Below are 14,750 nucleotides of genomic sequence, written 5' to 3' on the forward strand. Positions count from 1 at the left end.
AGATTTTTATTTATGGTCTCCAGAGGATGAATCCTGAATCCCCCCCAACCTTTACTACTGCGTCACCATCTAGTCACAGTTTCAGTTCATGTAATACACACTACATTAGAAAGTCTAAATTAGCCTCGCACATTCAAATTATGTGTATGAACCCTTTAGATGTTATGTCCCTGGGACCTTTCCTCTACTGCCACCTTTAGGTCAGAAGTTAACCTGCAAGAATAGCTAAATCTCTCTGGAACGCTTTCATAATGTGTTGGGTTACGAGCATTTCAGCCACTAGGAGACGCTAGCGGACCTTTTACATGTTGTTCAGTTTGAGTTGACATCCGTTTGTCTCACCTGTAGCGTACGGTAAGGAGGTCCCGGCCATCATCGAGCAGCCTCTGGAGGAGCACCACATTCACATCGGCAAGAACACCGTCACCTACGAGGCTCGACTCCTAAAGGCGCTGTTTTATGAGGTCATTGGCTGGAACAAGTGACATCATTCATCAGGTGTCACTGTTCCGTGTGAGGTTTCTACCAGATCACTGACTGCAGCCAGCCATGGCATTTTATCAATGTCTTTGAAATAAAAGATAATGGAACTGGAATTAAGAGACAATCAGCATACGTAATAAGGCTGCTGCTGCGAGATCTATATTTCTGGGAATCAAATCCGTTTCCAGTTTCTGACTTCCTTCGGGCTTTTGGACTAACTCTGTCTTACCTGTCTCTCATCAACACACGCACACCCCAGGGGAACCTTTTAATTTGAAGTTGAGTTAAGCTTGGGGAGTCTTGGCAGAAAGATGGCTCCAACAGATCTTACATCATTAGTTTGTGTTCATTCTCACTTTATGACTCTTACAGCCAAAAATGTAAGCAGAGATAATATACATTTATTATCACTACTACTTATATATACTGTATAGAGGATAACGTGTGTAAATACAACAGATTTTGTTTATTCTGCTAACAAGAAATACATGATAACATGTTGTATGTAAGTTCATCTACAGACATTCATCGTTCATGCATACATCCTCTTTGGTCAGTGCTGGCTGTACAGCTGCCTTCTGGCCCTCCTTTGTGGCTTTATATTCAGTAGATAAACATAATTTAAAATAAAATAAAGATGTTATTTTTGGAAGAAAAAACGCTTATTAGGATGTTTTTCTTTAAAGCTACAGTAATTATGCCTTATTGTCCTTTTCTCAAATAGAGATGCTCCAACCAGGCTTTTAATGGCAGATATAATTAACTGATTTCTGTTTTTAAGCATGTTTACAGGCAATTCCTGCAGAAACCACCCAGTAAGAACTACCACTGAAGGTCAGAATGCTTCAACAAACTACTCGCTAGATCATCGAACATCATCTGAAACCCCTCAAACATTTCAGATGTCTGAATTTAAGAACAAACCTCCGCAATTTATGCACAATCATAAGAATAAGAACCATGTTCTAACATCACATCTTGTAATACTTCCTTGAAAAATCAACAGGTGTATTTTTACCTAAATTGGGGTCCCTGCAAACATTTTCTCTTTGACTGATCGTCAAGCAGCCCAAAATATCAAATTCCTTATAATGTTTTTTACACCAAATAGGATAAACACTACCAACCAGGAGATGACATCATGATTATCGTTGTCACTATCCATCTCTTGCGAAACTAGTTAAAAAGCTGTGTGGCAAAAAGATTAATCTGACCTACTGATTTGTTTTGATATGTTGTTAGAGAAGATACACTCTTAAACTGGCTTGTTGCATCACAGATCGAATAACATCCTGACGCTGCCGGTCTGTGTTTTAAGGCAACAGCAGCATCACCGTGTCCAGCTCCACGTGGACCGCAACATGAACTGCATGGAGAACAGATTTAGCCTTTTTTGACTTCTCAAGTTATTTGTGATAATCTGCTGGATCGGAGCATCACTACTTTCAAAAGACATCTTTTGGGGATTGATTAGATCACTAAGGGTAGGTCAGATTAGGATTACAGCATTGTCCTCATTATATTTATAAAATATAACTGTAGAAGAAATCTTTTTTATTGTGTGTCAAACGGCCACATCCTAGCGTTTCATTAAGCATTTTCATCATCTTACAACTTATGTTCATGAAGTAACATATTGTGTCAGGAGTCCAGTCGTAAAAAGTCTACATCGTGACGTTTTGCTCATGTGAACACACCTGTGAGGAGGGTGGGGTGGGTGGTGTTCAGGAAAGCGGCCTCTTGGTTATGTCCTGTTCAGTCAGGTAGTAGTTGAGATATCCTCCAAGAGCACCGACAGCCACTGCCGTCATGTGACTGGAGCAGCCATCTGCGAGACCAGACAGAAACCAGAAGGAAGAGGAGGACAGTAAAGGTAAAGGTTCACCCCAAAATCTAAAATACATATTTTTCCTTTTACCTGTAGTGCTATTTAACAGTCTAGATTATGTTGATATGTTGGTTAGTTAAGCAGTGTTCAAGATATCGATCATTGAGACGATTCACTTATACTTCCCTGTAATTCCCAAATATAATATATAAATGATCAGCTTGTGATACTCAAAATGCCCCAAAAAGCTCAGTTGGTGGAGCGGGCACACATGTCTGGGGGTTTGTTTCTCGACAGAGCAGCCGCGTGTTCGACTCTAGCCTGCGGCCCTTTGCTCCTTTTCATTCTCCCTCTCTTTCACCTGTCATGTCTTCATATGTCCTGTGGTAATAAAGGCCTGACATTTCCCCCCAAAATAATCTTAAAATATATACAGTGGAGTTTGAAAGCTTGGGCACCCCAGGTAAAAAATTGTGTTTTAAAGTGTAAATGATGGAACTAAAATCTAACTTTTTGTGACATATCATACGAATGTCTAATCTGTCATTTGATGCCTTTTGGAGATTTTTCCATCTTTTCTTGGCTTCTTTATGCACATTAATACAAATTTTTACCTAGGGTGCCCAAACTTTAGACCCCCACTGTATATCATGACCTGGTTAGTCAAGATAATCCACAGACCTGGTTGTGAGCAGTTTCATGTAGGAACTAATTTCTTTTTACTGAAACCCTGCTTCAAAATATCCACACCGTGTGATATACCAATTTTAAATATACAGATACAGGTGAAAGTAAAATAAAATTCTGGGGGAAAAGTGAGCAATGGTGCCACAATCAGAGGAAATGTTTTTTTTCTTTGGCACAATTCATATTTTTCAACAAGGTGGTTAACTTCACACACCAATTGCTAAATTTAAGATTGATAAGTTTATGAATCAGAGCTCCAATGTTCTAACGCTCCCTGTTTGATTTTCAGTGGAGAGAGCTTTCTGTGGGATGTCAGATTTATATTATTTCAGATATGTCAGGTCCCAAACTGACCTGGAAGTATTTTCTCCCTCCTCTTCACTCTCCTGTGCAGCTGCAGCTGTTCCAGCAGCTCGTCTCCGATGATCTGAGAGATGATTCTCTCTGAAAAAAAAGAAAAAGAAAAACGTGAGATAAACTGCATGATAATAACTGAATCTTACACAAGTAATAATCTTAGTCCGGTTTAGGCTGTTAACAGACACCTGCTAAGTAATGAAAAAGTTCTCATTTACACCACCTGTTAAAATCCTAATTTCTTTGGCTCACCTGGGATAAAAAAGAAAATGGAAGCGGATTTTGTTCTGTTTTGGAGCTCATTTAACAATCAGTTGTGATGTAAACATACAGAAAAGACTGGGAACCAAGAACAGACACAGTCTGAGAATGGAGAGTCTGTAGGATGTCACAAATAAGTCACAAATAACTCCACTCTAGTGGGGAATTAGCCCACAATACAGGAAAAATGGAGTGGTATAAATGTTTGACTCATCTATGTCCACAAAACCGGTAGAAGATATTAGACTTAAATAATCAATTAGACAGCCATGCTACCCGAAAATAATGACATAATTGTGATTCAGATTCAGTTGCATTTAACTGCTGTTGAAATACTCACTGTCTCTCCCAAAGCAGCCCACTTCCTCATCCTGCAGCCTGAGGATGTGCTGCAGCCAATCAACTTTGTAGAAGTCAGAGAAACCAGCCAATCCACAAACCAGGACTGTTGATGGAGAGCAGAGGAACTCAAGTCAGTCAAAACACTATAATTTAAAGAGCTTGTTCATAGTGCGGTTTCACTTCTGTCTGCACCTACTAGAGAACAGTAGCTCAGGAAAAGACACATTAATTAATTCATTGAATCAGCTTGAAGTAAGAAAGTCTTTGATTAAAGGATTTACTGCACGGAAAACAGACACTTACTGTTTTCAATGAAGATGTCCACTGTCTGCTCGGTCAGACCGTCTCTGATGATGTCTTGGTTGGTCTTCATCATGTTGGAGCAGAAGATCTTCTGGTAGCTGCGTTCAGTTATGTTGACTCGGGACGCTCGAGTGTCGCCTTTCAGCAGGTTGGTGCAGCCTCTCTGAGACGGAAACACAGACCAGTCAGCGTTGAGGTTTTCAATAAAGCAATGATTCTGCTCATTTCTGCTAAGTATTTAGATTACAATACTCTTTTTATCTTTGCGTCTGCTGAGAACACAGTGAGTGTGCAGGTGTTTTTTTAGGGTAACTACATACTAAAAGATGATGTATGCTGTATCTTTTTTTTTCAACATGCGGTTCAATGTCCTTCACTTTGTTTTGGTTTCTAGCAGGCGAGTCTGTAAGGACATGACGTCAGTCGATGCTTTGTTCCACCGCACCACATCTCAAACATGACCGACTATTCCCGCTCTCCGACCTCCTGACCGGGCCCCCAGCCGGATTAGGCTAAGGCCCTTGTATTCAACTTGGTTAAAGACATTGTCGGATGTTTGTATTTTGCTTTCTGGCTTACTTTCCTGCCCAGAGTTAGACGATCACACTGATACCAATCTTGTATCTGTGCGTCAACTATGTCGCTAGAATCTGAAGCCAATTAGCTTAGCTTAGCACAAAGAAGGAAAGCAGGGGGGAAACATGGCTAAGTCCAAGGATCTAAAATACATCTACCAGCAGCTTTTGTACACTGCTCAAACAGTAAAGATAAACTGTGTGAAAGGTACCTTGTTTGGGGGCGGAACATGCAGCCATGTTCTCATGGCCGTGAGGATGGAGGTTGGGCAAGAAGAAATGCAGCAATGCACGTCTTAAACTCTTTTAAATATTGTCTCTGGGAATGTTTTAGGAAGAAGTATGCAATGTGTCTTTAGGCCTCAAGGATACACACAATGTAAACAAAACTTTAACTGTCAACCAAAATGTTTTTGATTAATTAGTGAGCTTTGGAGCTGTTTCTCCTCTCTCTTTATGCTAAACTAACCTCCTGGCTCTAGCTCCGCAATGCACAAGCATGAGATTTCTCTGCAAGAACACGATTTGGTGAGTTTCCTCTACAATATCCGAATATTCCTTCATGCCTTTCAGCTCCATACCTCATATTTGGAGTGCCTTAGAGATAATATAAAATAACCATCTCACCATTTTTCCGATCATGAAGTAGAGCAGCTGGTGGGACAGAGAGTAGTGTGGACAGCCGAAGCGAGTCATGGTGTCCCGGCAGGGCTTGGTGACGATGCAGGGCGTCCCGTTAATCTTCCTGCGTAGACAGACGCACATCAGTTCCCTCACACCGAAACCACATTGTTTATTATCAATACTTACAGTCAAATAAAACAAAAACTTGTTGGGCATTTATACTGCAATGTACTGCATTTGTACTGTATTAATGAAGATGTTTTGGATGATTAAAGTTGTTTAGCTCATGTTTTTTATTAGAGAATATTAACTGTTAATTAAATTATACTTTCAATCACAATGTTTCTGTCTTTTTAATTTAAAAACATACAGAGGACATGGAGTACTATTTTTAGACCTGAGTAGTGTCTACAGTTTCCTTAGGCCCCGACAAAGCTCCACCAATCAGAGGGGTGGGCGACCTGACAGTGCGTTACTCTGAGGGCATAGTAATAACTAAAATATTATGTTTATAATAATTATATTCCCCCAGGACTTCCTTTGTGTTGGCATTTTATACTCGATGGATTTCTGAGGACTATGGTTACCTGTTCCTCAGATCTCAGCAGGGTAAAACCAGACACCTAGCTAGACTTTCTGTCCAATCTAGGTTTTCTGTCGCATGATTAAAACTACTTTTAAACGTACATTTTCCACCAAAACAAGTTCCTTCCCGAGGAGATTTTGCAACGGCACAGTGGCTTTTCCTGGTTATTAACACCACCCAAGATGATTGTGATTGGTTTAAAGAAATGCCAATTGTTGCCCAGAAAGCTCAGTTGGTAGAGTGAGCACACATAAAGTTGAGGTTTAGTCCTCGACGCAGCGGGCCCAGGTTTGACTCCGACCTCTTCCCTTTGCTGCATGTCATTCCCCTCTCTCTCCCATTTCATGTCTTCAACTGTCCTGTCAAACTAAATCCTAAAATGCCCAAAAATAATAGTTTTTCTCCCATCCTGTGATGTTGTGTGGACTAGCCAGGCCCTCCTCAGTAGCACTCTGGAGGAAGGTCTGATGACACGAGACTGGTGAAAGAGAGACGTGTGGGTCGTAAGCTAAAGTCAAATCCCTCCTCTGAGATTTCTGGTGGGAAATAACATCATGCAAAGTGTGTGTTGTTCTCTGTGTCGGTGTGTGTCGGTACCAGGTTCCCAGCAGCAGGGTCAGACATTTGTCGCTGAGCTGCTCGTCGTAACACTCGGTGGTCATGGTAGAGGAGGACACCAGGCTTGGATCGGTGGAGCTCCACTCCTGAGGAATCAACCAGAAACTCCACGACAGCACAGGCTCAAACTCTGCAAACACACGGGAGAGGAAGGACGCATGAAGTCAGTCATCAGTCATCACAGGGCTCCGTCTTCATACAGGTACAGTCAATGGTGGAAGAAGTATTCAGATCCTTTACTCCAGTAAAAGTATTAATACCACTCAGTCAAAATACTCCAATACAAGTAGAAGTCCTTACTTAATTATATATTACCGAGTATTACCAGCAAAATATACTTAAAGTATCTAAAGTAAAAGTATGTATACTGCAATGTTCCCTGTCAGTGTTTTCCTATTATATCTGATGTTTCTGGATTAATATTACTGGTGCATTAACATGAATGTTGCATTATACTGCTGTAGAGGTTTTTGGTTGTGCTAGTTGGAACTCCTTTGTTTACTATTTGCTAGTTTAATTTACACACAGTGATGCTTCATATTCTATAAGGCAGGGGTCTTCAACAGGGGGTCCGCGACCCCTAGGGGGTCCGCGGAGGTACTGCATGGGGGTCGCGAAAGTTTTGGTTGATTAGACTTTTTTTTATATTCCCCCCCCCCACCCTGCAATTTTTTCCACTAATTGAAATGTCTTTAAATACACATTAACATGAATTTAACACACTGTAGTGAACAGATAAATGGATGCAGAAGATGTCTTTCAGTCATCAATGCACACAATATATATAATTAGGGGGTCCCCACTCCATCTCGCCATCAGTTTGGGGGTCCTTGGCCTGGAAAACGTTGAAGGCCCCTGCTATAAGGGGTATGCAAGGGGAGGCTGTGGCTCAGTGGTAGAGCGGTTGCTTTGGCAATCGGAAGGTTGGTGGTTCGATCCCTTGGCCCTGCAATCCCGTGTCGAAGTGTCCTTGGGCAAGACACTGAACCCCAAGTTGCCTCCAGTGCTGTGCATTAGAGTGTGAATGTGTGTGAGTGTGTATCTGAGTGAATGGTGAATGTATCCTGTATGATGTAAAAAGCGCTTTGACTAGTAATTAAGACTAGAAAAGCGCTATACAAATACAGCACATTTATCATCATATGTTTGTAGTGTCCGTCTCTTGTGAGAACCACATTTTTCTAGAGAGTTAACTTTTGTTATGGTGTCAGAAAAACAGCCATGTTTTCAGCTTTGTGACGATGTCAGCTGATCCAAAAAGGCTTTTCAAAGACTTTATTTAGCTTCAGGAATAGGAGAATCTTCTTAACCACTTCATCCTAAAAGTAGCATGATATTGAAATACTCAAGTAATGTTCAAGTACCTCGAGACAGATGACTAATTGTGATTTCAGTTGCATTTCACATTTGTTCACCGTTTATTTTATTGATATTAGAGGCTTTCTGAGCTGGAAGTCTTTGTTGGCATATCGTCAAAAACATTGTTTTCCATTTCATGCTTAACAATTGAGTAGGTTTTATTGCTTGGCACACCACAGGACTTCTAGGAAATGAAGTCCTTCTCACCTTTGTAGTATTTGGGGTCGTTCTGCTGCAGGGCGGCGACGGCCTTGTCAAGGCTTTGATCGAGACGTTTGACCAGGGCGACGGCCGAGCTTCTCTGAGCCCAGCTGACTGGGTCGCTGTGCGGCCATGTCCGGACTGCCTCCTTCAGCTCAGCTGAAACACAAAACAATGTGCTAAGGATCAGTGGCTCTGAGACAACACATTCCCAATAAATGTTCATTCATTTGTGTGAGGTTATATGTAAATTGTAGACAATTCATCTAAATGTAACAATTCCATTTGACAGTGATTACATTGAGAACAAGTCCTGTGTGTCTGAGTGTCTCTGTGAACACACACTGCACACACTGTGATATCTTTGCAGCTAAACTAGGATTGTGAACATGGTGAACATTAAACCTGCTGAACATCAGCATGTTAGCATTTAGCTCAAAGCATGGCTGTGCCTCACTACTAGGGGCGTTGAAATGTACCATCGATGCATCGCGGTGCGGACCTGGATGAATCTGCATCGAAGCAGCGACAGACCATAATCCTTATTATGGTAATAATAATTAACGCCTAATGATGTTACTTGTTGATTTTCCGGTTGCTGCTTTTTCTTGTTTGCCTTTTGCCTGTTGTCTGCTGTGTTCAGACTCCACACATTCAGGAAGAATTTTTTAAGTGCAGATACAATTAAAAGGGTAGTTCATATTTGGGTTGCACGATATTAACAAAATGTGATATTACTGATTATGAATGTTGCAATATTGATATTAATTCTGATATTTTTAAATATATGTAGAATTACGAGAGTGATGGGAAAACTCATCAAAAATAGATTATAAAATAGAAAAATAGAAGGTTTTTTTCCACTGACTATCATATGGGACTGGTACAACCTGAGTAAATCCATAAGGACCATGTCTACGTAACAGGACATGTTGTACTGGTTGTAGTATAAAATAAAAAAGGACCATGTCTACAGAACAGGACACGTTTTACTGGTTATAGTATAAAATAAATGAATAAAGACAACAAGACACAACTTTCCTTTCTCATCTCTGATTGGTCCTGTTTTGTTGTCTCTATCTATTTCATCGTAATATGCACACATGTGGTATACTCCATACAGTTTGTCATGCAGTGGACCCGTGCGCTGACATGCACTAACGAATGAAACAGGATCATTACAGCGTTTCAAGCGGGCTCTTAATGGAACACAGCTAAGCCATGCAGCCAACAGACAGGACCCAGCGTTCCGCAAAAATATTGCATACTTATCGTGACACTTTCGATATTATATTGCGCAACGCGATAACGATATTGAGTCGATATATCATGCGCCCATAGTTCATGTATATCTGACTGCTTGAACTTGTTGATGAAAAGCATGCAGCAATATATAATAATATTGAGGAGGTGCTGCATCGTGATGCATCGCGATATCGAATCGATTCCAAGTGTTGACAGGATCGTTGTAATGGAATTGAAGCGTGAGACCAGACTTAGTACAGCCTCACAGTGCTGCTAGCATGACTGTCCTCTGCAGCCATTTCACCACTCAAAGCCTGGTGGCTGCAGCCAAAGCAGCCCTAAACAAATGACCGAGATAACCCACTGCCACTTTATCTGTGTTACCTGTCTGTGTTATTCACCTGCGTGTCATTCTTACATTTGGTTTTTACTTTCTCTGACAAAGAATGTCCCACTGGGGACAACAAAGTCCATACTAGACTCTTTGCAGTTACAAAAATATGATGACAAATATTTGAACCAAAGAAAAGCAAAAATGGACAAGGAATAAAAACCAAGCAGGGCAAAGAAGAATCAACAACATGTTTTTGTTACACAGCTAGATATAGTGTGTCTGTCTGTGTGCAGTGGGTCATGTCAGCCACACTATTCCAGAATTAGCCATCATTGTTACACGTATACAAACATCTGTGCACATCACACATTTAGTTAGGTGAAATGAACAATTTAATATGTTAATGGCTGAATTGATAAATGGATTTGAAAAACAGCCACATGAAATGTAATGTTCTTCAATTAAGCTAAATATCTTGGTGTCCTTTTGAACCGCCAATGACGTTCCAATATAACTTGAACATGTCATCAGACTGAGGTAGGGCTTCTTGATGTGTGTATAGGTTCAAAGTTTCTATTTTACTTGGCAACACATTTTCTTTATAAAAATATAAAGCAGAGATCCATAACAAGTTCTAAAAGAAACACTTAAGGTCGAATTGTTGGTGGTTTTCTTTGTAATCTACCAAAAGAGTGTCCCAAATTATCTGACTTCACCCCTGACAGTAGTGTGCCTGAGCGAATATTATCCAAATAGTGACCCACATTATCTGAAGCCACTCGTGATGACCAAACAAAAAGAACGTGCAGAGGTTTTCCAGATGTTTCCTGCGGCTGAAAGGACACCGAGAGGACGCTGTGTTTCCAAGCACAGCAGTGGAGGATGTGTTTACGTACCCTGCAGCATGAGGAACCCGACCACCCCGTCCAGGTTGATGTGCTCATGTTGCCTCTCCAGGAAGGATGCTCCCCTGGAGAGGCTGCCCAGGACGTCATCGATCACCTCCGCCTGCGACCGCAACACTGCGGCAAATAGAGCCAGCACGGCGGCCACCAGGAGTCCTGTTGCCCGCATCTTCTCACTCGGAGCGTGCCAGTGTGGATTCTCCGGGACAGAAACCGAGACAACCGTCTCCTCTAATGGGGAGGGGGGTGACGTCAGAAAGGCTGTCATTACGACATGCCAAACTTAAAAGTATTTCCTTTTGATTTCTGAGAGACATATTTTTACACTTAAATAGATCCACGATCCAAACTCAAAATAACCCTTAAAAGGTGCACGAGGTACCCAAATATTATACTTACAATATTATTATACTACAAGTAGCCTACAAGTAGGCCTATTGGCATAACAAGGTAGCCAGACTGACCGCAGTATGCAGAATGACCCAATGAATCTGTATTTATATTTCCATTACAAGTACCTTTTTCAATATTATTTATGGTCACAGGTGAATATAACTTATATTATGGTTACCTGCTTGCATTTTTACTTTAATTACATATTCAATTTAATCACTTAATACACTGACACTGACTTTAGTCACTTACTACAGTGAAATGTTGTTTTCTTGTACTATGGCAACTGCACTTTACTTTACTTTAATACCTTAATTTGACGCCACTTTACTTCAGTCTACTTTCTGCACATTGTCTATTGTTTGCCTCTTTTTCTTGTGTGTTTACTTGTTTGTTTTGCTTTCATTGTAGAAAATGCTGCTGTAACAAGGGAATTTCCCGCTGTGGGATGAATAAATTATCTTCTAATCTAATCTAATGTAATGTAATAATAATTTATGTTGGATATGATTACTGATGCATAAGTGTTCATGACATGAATGTTGCAGTAGAGTATTAACTGCAGTTAAACGACAACTTTATTTACTGCATCGTATTATCGTACTTAATTCATAATAAAACATAATGTGTTAGTTGATTTATATTTTGCAATGTCAACATTAAAAAGTAGTCAAAAGTAGCTATAACTAATGTCAGAGAAATGTAATGTAGTGGGGTAAAAGTATAAAGTAGCAGGAAATGAAAACGGATGGATGGATGGATGGATACATTTTTTCAATTAATCAATCTCCGAGACAGCTGCTTACACTTCTGTGTCTGGTTTTAAGTAAAGAGTGTAAGTCAATTTGAAAAAACAAAAAAACAAACACCAATAAACATATAACAAATACTGTATTTTGACAGCTTTTCTGTTCACAATGTGATTAAACATAATAGAGATTTAGTTAATTTATTTCATTAACCAGAGCAAGGAAAAACGCTTACTATGAAATACATTTATCCACACATTTGATTTATTAGGTAGAATTAGTCCTTATCATTCCAGCTTTGATCAATATACAAACAATTTTTTTTCCATGTAAGACAAAAATGCATTTAGGATGAATTCAAGAAATGGTAAAAGGCAGATGGAACATTTTTAAAATAAAGAAGTCATGTTTAAAAGTTTCAAGTTTTATCATAACATATCTTTACATTGTGCTGTTAAATGCTTTGTTGCCGCCTCCAGTTCAGTGCTTAACTTAAAAATACAACCAAAGATACAATACACACAACACAGTCTTTACAAACGGGAATACAATCCATCAAATCATTTAAGAGTTTGTTGTGTGATGAGCCATTGACCGTCATGTAATGAGCACATTTGTTCTTGAACCATCATGAAGTCTGCGGTCCCTTTAAATCGGACATCGTCCTCCTCCACTGAGCCACGTCATCACAAGTCGCAACAAACATGGCGACGCGCTGCACCTTCGCGGCTTCTCTGGCTGTGTTAGCGCTCGTTGCGGCGCTTTTAATTGCACATTATACTGCAGGTTCAGGTGTGACGTGCTCGGTTGTGTCTGTGACCGTTGTTACCGCACTAGTGTCGCTGTGGTTGTGGAGTTTGCGGCGGCGGAACGGCGGTACAGACCGGCGGGTGTGTGTGCTTGTGTTGGGGGACATCGGTCGCAGCCCTCGGATGCAGTACCACGCTCTGTCCCTCAGCAAGCACGGATATAATGTCACCTTTGTCGGGTTTTTAGGTAAGACTGAAGGTTCATACAGTCATCTTTTACATCTCATTCCCTAACAAACGTCACTTCATGCTTTTAATCAATAGGCCTCATCGTTTACAGTGTCCCAACAAGGTAGTGAAGTAGAATATAAAGTAGCATAAAATGGAAATAGTACAAGAATGTCAAACTGCTCTGCGGTGGGAATAATCAGGCACTAGCTGCCTCGTTATTACTGCAGCGCATAACACGATATTAAACATAATTAATGCAAAAGTCCACAACAACCCTGCATCAGCTGAGCTGTAAAAATCATGTATTCTTTTCTCATTTTAGATACCAAACCTCATCAAGATGTGCTGAGAGAGGAGAAAATAAGGATAGTGCCCATAATAGAAGTGAAAGGTGTTCGAGGTAAAGGAAGCATGATATTAATCTCTGTGTTGGGGATTTGATGTAGAAAAAATGGTTAAGTCGTTTTCACAAAGGGCTTTCTTGCTTCTTTTTCTTCAGTGGGACCGAAAATCCTCACATATGTGACGAAGGTGATCCTTCAGTGTCTGCAGCTCCTGCATGTGCTGCTGAAGATGGAAACCCAGTCTCACTTACTGATGCAGGTACATGTTCAGTTTGCATCTATAGATGGATGGACTGCATTTGAAAAAATTACCAGCAGGAACCTTTTTTGCCTTTTTATAAATAAAGAAATGGTTGATTCAAACTGTGAGTAGTTAGGGGTCATATACAAGTATTCTTATTAAATTCCTATTTTATATTTTGTATAATACTCTGATTAATTATATATATATTATACAAGCACTAAGTAACTTCTAACGTAGTACTTTTATTAAGTGACTATAACTCTTCCCCTGATGTTAATGACTGTGTTGTGTATCCCAGAATCCCCCAGGCCTGCCCAGCATTGCAGTGGCTTGGCTCGTGTGCGTCCTGCGCGGCTCCAGATTCGTCATCGACTGGCACAACTACGGCTACACCGTCATGGCTCTGAGCCACGGCCAGACACACCCGCTGGTCCGACTGGCAAAGTGGTGAGTACTGGGAGGCGGACGCTGGCCCTTCACTGTTTAGTTTTTAGATAGATTAATAATAATTACTAGGGACTAGGGTTTACAGATGCTAGTCTGTGGTTTCTGGGCTGGTATTTTGAGTCACAAATCAATTTTCTTGAGATAAATTATAGATGTGTGGTGCCCGGGTCCTTGTGGTGCTCAGTCTACAAGAAAACATGTTCTTCAACTTTATATGTTAAATAATTTCAGGGTTTCTGCGGTCGCCTGGGTAGCTCACCTGGTAGAGCAGTCGCCCATATATAGAGATGTTGACTCCTTGATGCAGCGGCCGCAGGTTCGACTCCATCCTGCGGCCCTTTTGCTGCATGTCATTTCCCCTCTTTCCCTCTTACATGTCTACAGCTGCCCTATACAAATAAAGGCCTAAAATGCCCAAAAATAATCTTATGGGTGGGTAACGTCTGAATATGGCCCAAAAATATGCTAACATTGATCTTTCTTGTTGTTCTTCTTCTTCCAGGTACGAACACTTCTTCGGCCCTCTGGCCACTCACAACCTGTGTGTTACCAATGCAATGAAGATCGACTTGCAGAAAAACTGGGGCATCAAGTATGATTTATTTTTCACTTATCATGTTATACATATAATATAATGTATATATATATATATATAGTTCTGAAGGCTCACTAGCAGCCTCCAGAGGCTTTTATGATCCTTACAACTTTACTGAACAGTGTGGAAGTGATGATTTAAAGGTGCTCTAAGCGATGTCACACATGTTTTAGGCGAAAACATTTGTTGGCACATACAGAAAACATCTCCTGACTATCTGCTAGCTAACTGTCCCCAGAACACACTGTAAAAAACATCTCCTCACTATCTGCTAGCTGCCTGTCCCCAGA

The 14,750-nt window shown here is 40.6% G+C and overlaps 3 protein-coding genes across 4 annotated transcripts in view; 2 read left to right on the plus strand and 1 right to left on the minus strand.

Annotated features, from left to right (window-relative positions):
• flr (fleer) overlaps positions 1 to 14,750 on the plus strand; it is a 34,304-nt gene that overhangs the window by 14,505 nt on the left and 5,049 nt on the right. For both annotated transcript variants that reach the window (XM_034893498.1, XM_034893500.1), the window contains 2 exons: positions 349 to 1,717; positions 6,092 to 6,098. In XM_034893498.1, coding sequence (XP_034749389.1) covers positions 349 to 485 — 137 coding nt within the window. In that variant the 3' untranslated portion in view covers positions 486 to 1,717; positions 6,092 to 6,098. The remainder of the gene's footprint in view (positions 1 to 348; positions 1,718 to 6,091; positions 6,099 to 14,750) is intronic.
• c15h16orf89 (chromosome 15 C16orf89 homolog) lies at positions 931 to 10,988 on the minus strand. Its single transcript, XM_034893504.1, has 8 exons — positions 10,700 to 10,988; positions 8,231 to 8,383; positions 6,644 to 6,794; positions 5,464 to 5,581; positions 4,262 to 4,424; positions 3,957 to 4,061; positions 3,353 to 3,442; positions 931 to 2,311 (listed from the first exon to the last, which is right to left on the minus strand). The coding sequence occupies exons 1-8, from the start codon at positions 10,974 to 10,976 to the stop codon at positions 2,208 to 2,210; spliced, it is 1,161 nt and encodes a 386-aa protein (XP_034749395.1). The 5' UTR covers positions 10,977 to 10,988; the 3' UTR covers positions 931 to 2,207.
• Positions 12,512 to 14,750, plus strand: part of alg1 (ALG1 chitobiosyldiphosphodolichol beta-mannosyltransferase) — a 7,651-nt gene continuing 5,412 nt past the window's right edge. The window contains exons 1-5 of the mRNA XM_034893503.1: positions 12,512 to 12,846; positions 13,153 to 13,230; positions 13,330 to 13,433; positions 13,717 to 13,865; positions 14,368 to 14,457. Of these exons, the coding sequence (XP_034749394.1) occupies positions 12,555 to 12,846; positions 13,153 to 13,230; positions 13,330 to 13,433; positions 13,717 to 13,865; positions 14,368 to 14,457 (713 nt within the window). The 5' untranslated portion in view covers positions 12,512 to 12,554. The remainder of the gene's footprint in view (positions 12,847 to 13,152; positions 13,231 to 13,329; positions 13,434 to 13,716; positions 13,866 to 14,367; positions 14,458 to 14,750) is intronic.

This window comes from Etheostoma cragini, chromosome 15, assembly GCF_013103735.1.
Source record: "Etheostoma cragini isolate CJK2018 chromosome 15, CSU_Ecrag_1.0, whole genome shotgun sequence".
In the NCBI taxonomy this organism is placed as follows: domain Eukaryota; kingdom Metazoa; phylum Chordata; class Actinopteri; order Perciformes; family Percidae; genus Etheostoma; species Etheostoma cragini.

What these genes read in the sequence shown, in the direction of transcription:
- c15h16orf89 (XM_034893504.1), bottom strand. Translation starts at nt 10,976, where the DNA reads ATGACAGCCTTTCTGACGTCACCCCCCTCCCCATTAGAGGAGACGGTT. An exon ending in CGGGTTCCTCATGCTGCAGG is followed by an intron (nt 8,384 to 10,699) that starts GTACGTAAACAC and finishes TTTGTGTTTCAG; the next exon opens with CTGAGCTGAAGGAGGCAGTC. An exon ending in CGACCCCAAATACTACAAAG is followed by an intron (nt 6,795 to 8,230) that starts GTGAGAAGGACT and finishes GTGTGTTTGCAG; the next exon opens with AGTTTGAGCCTGTGCTGTCG.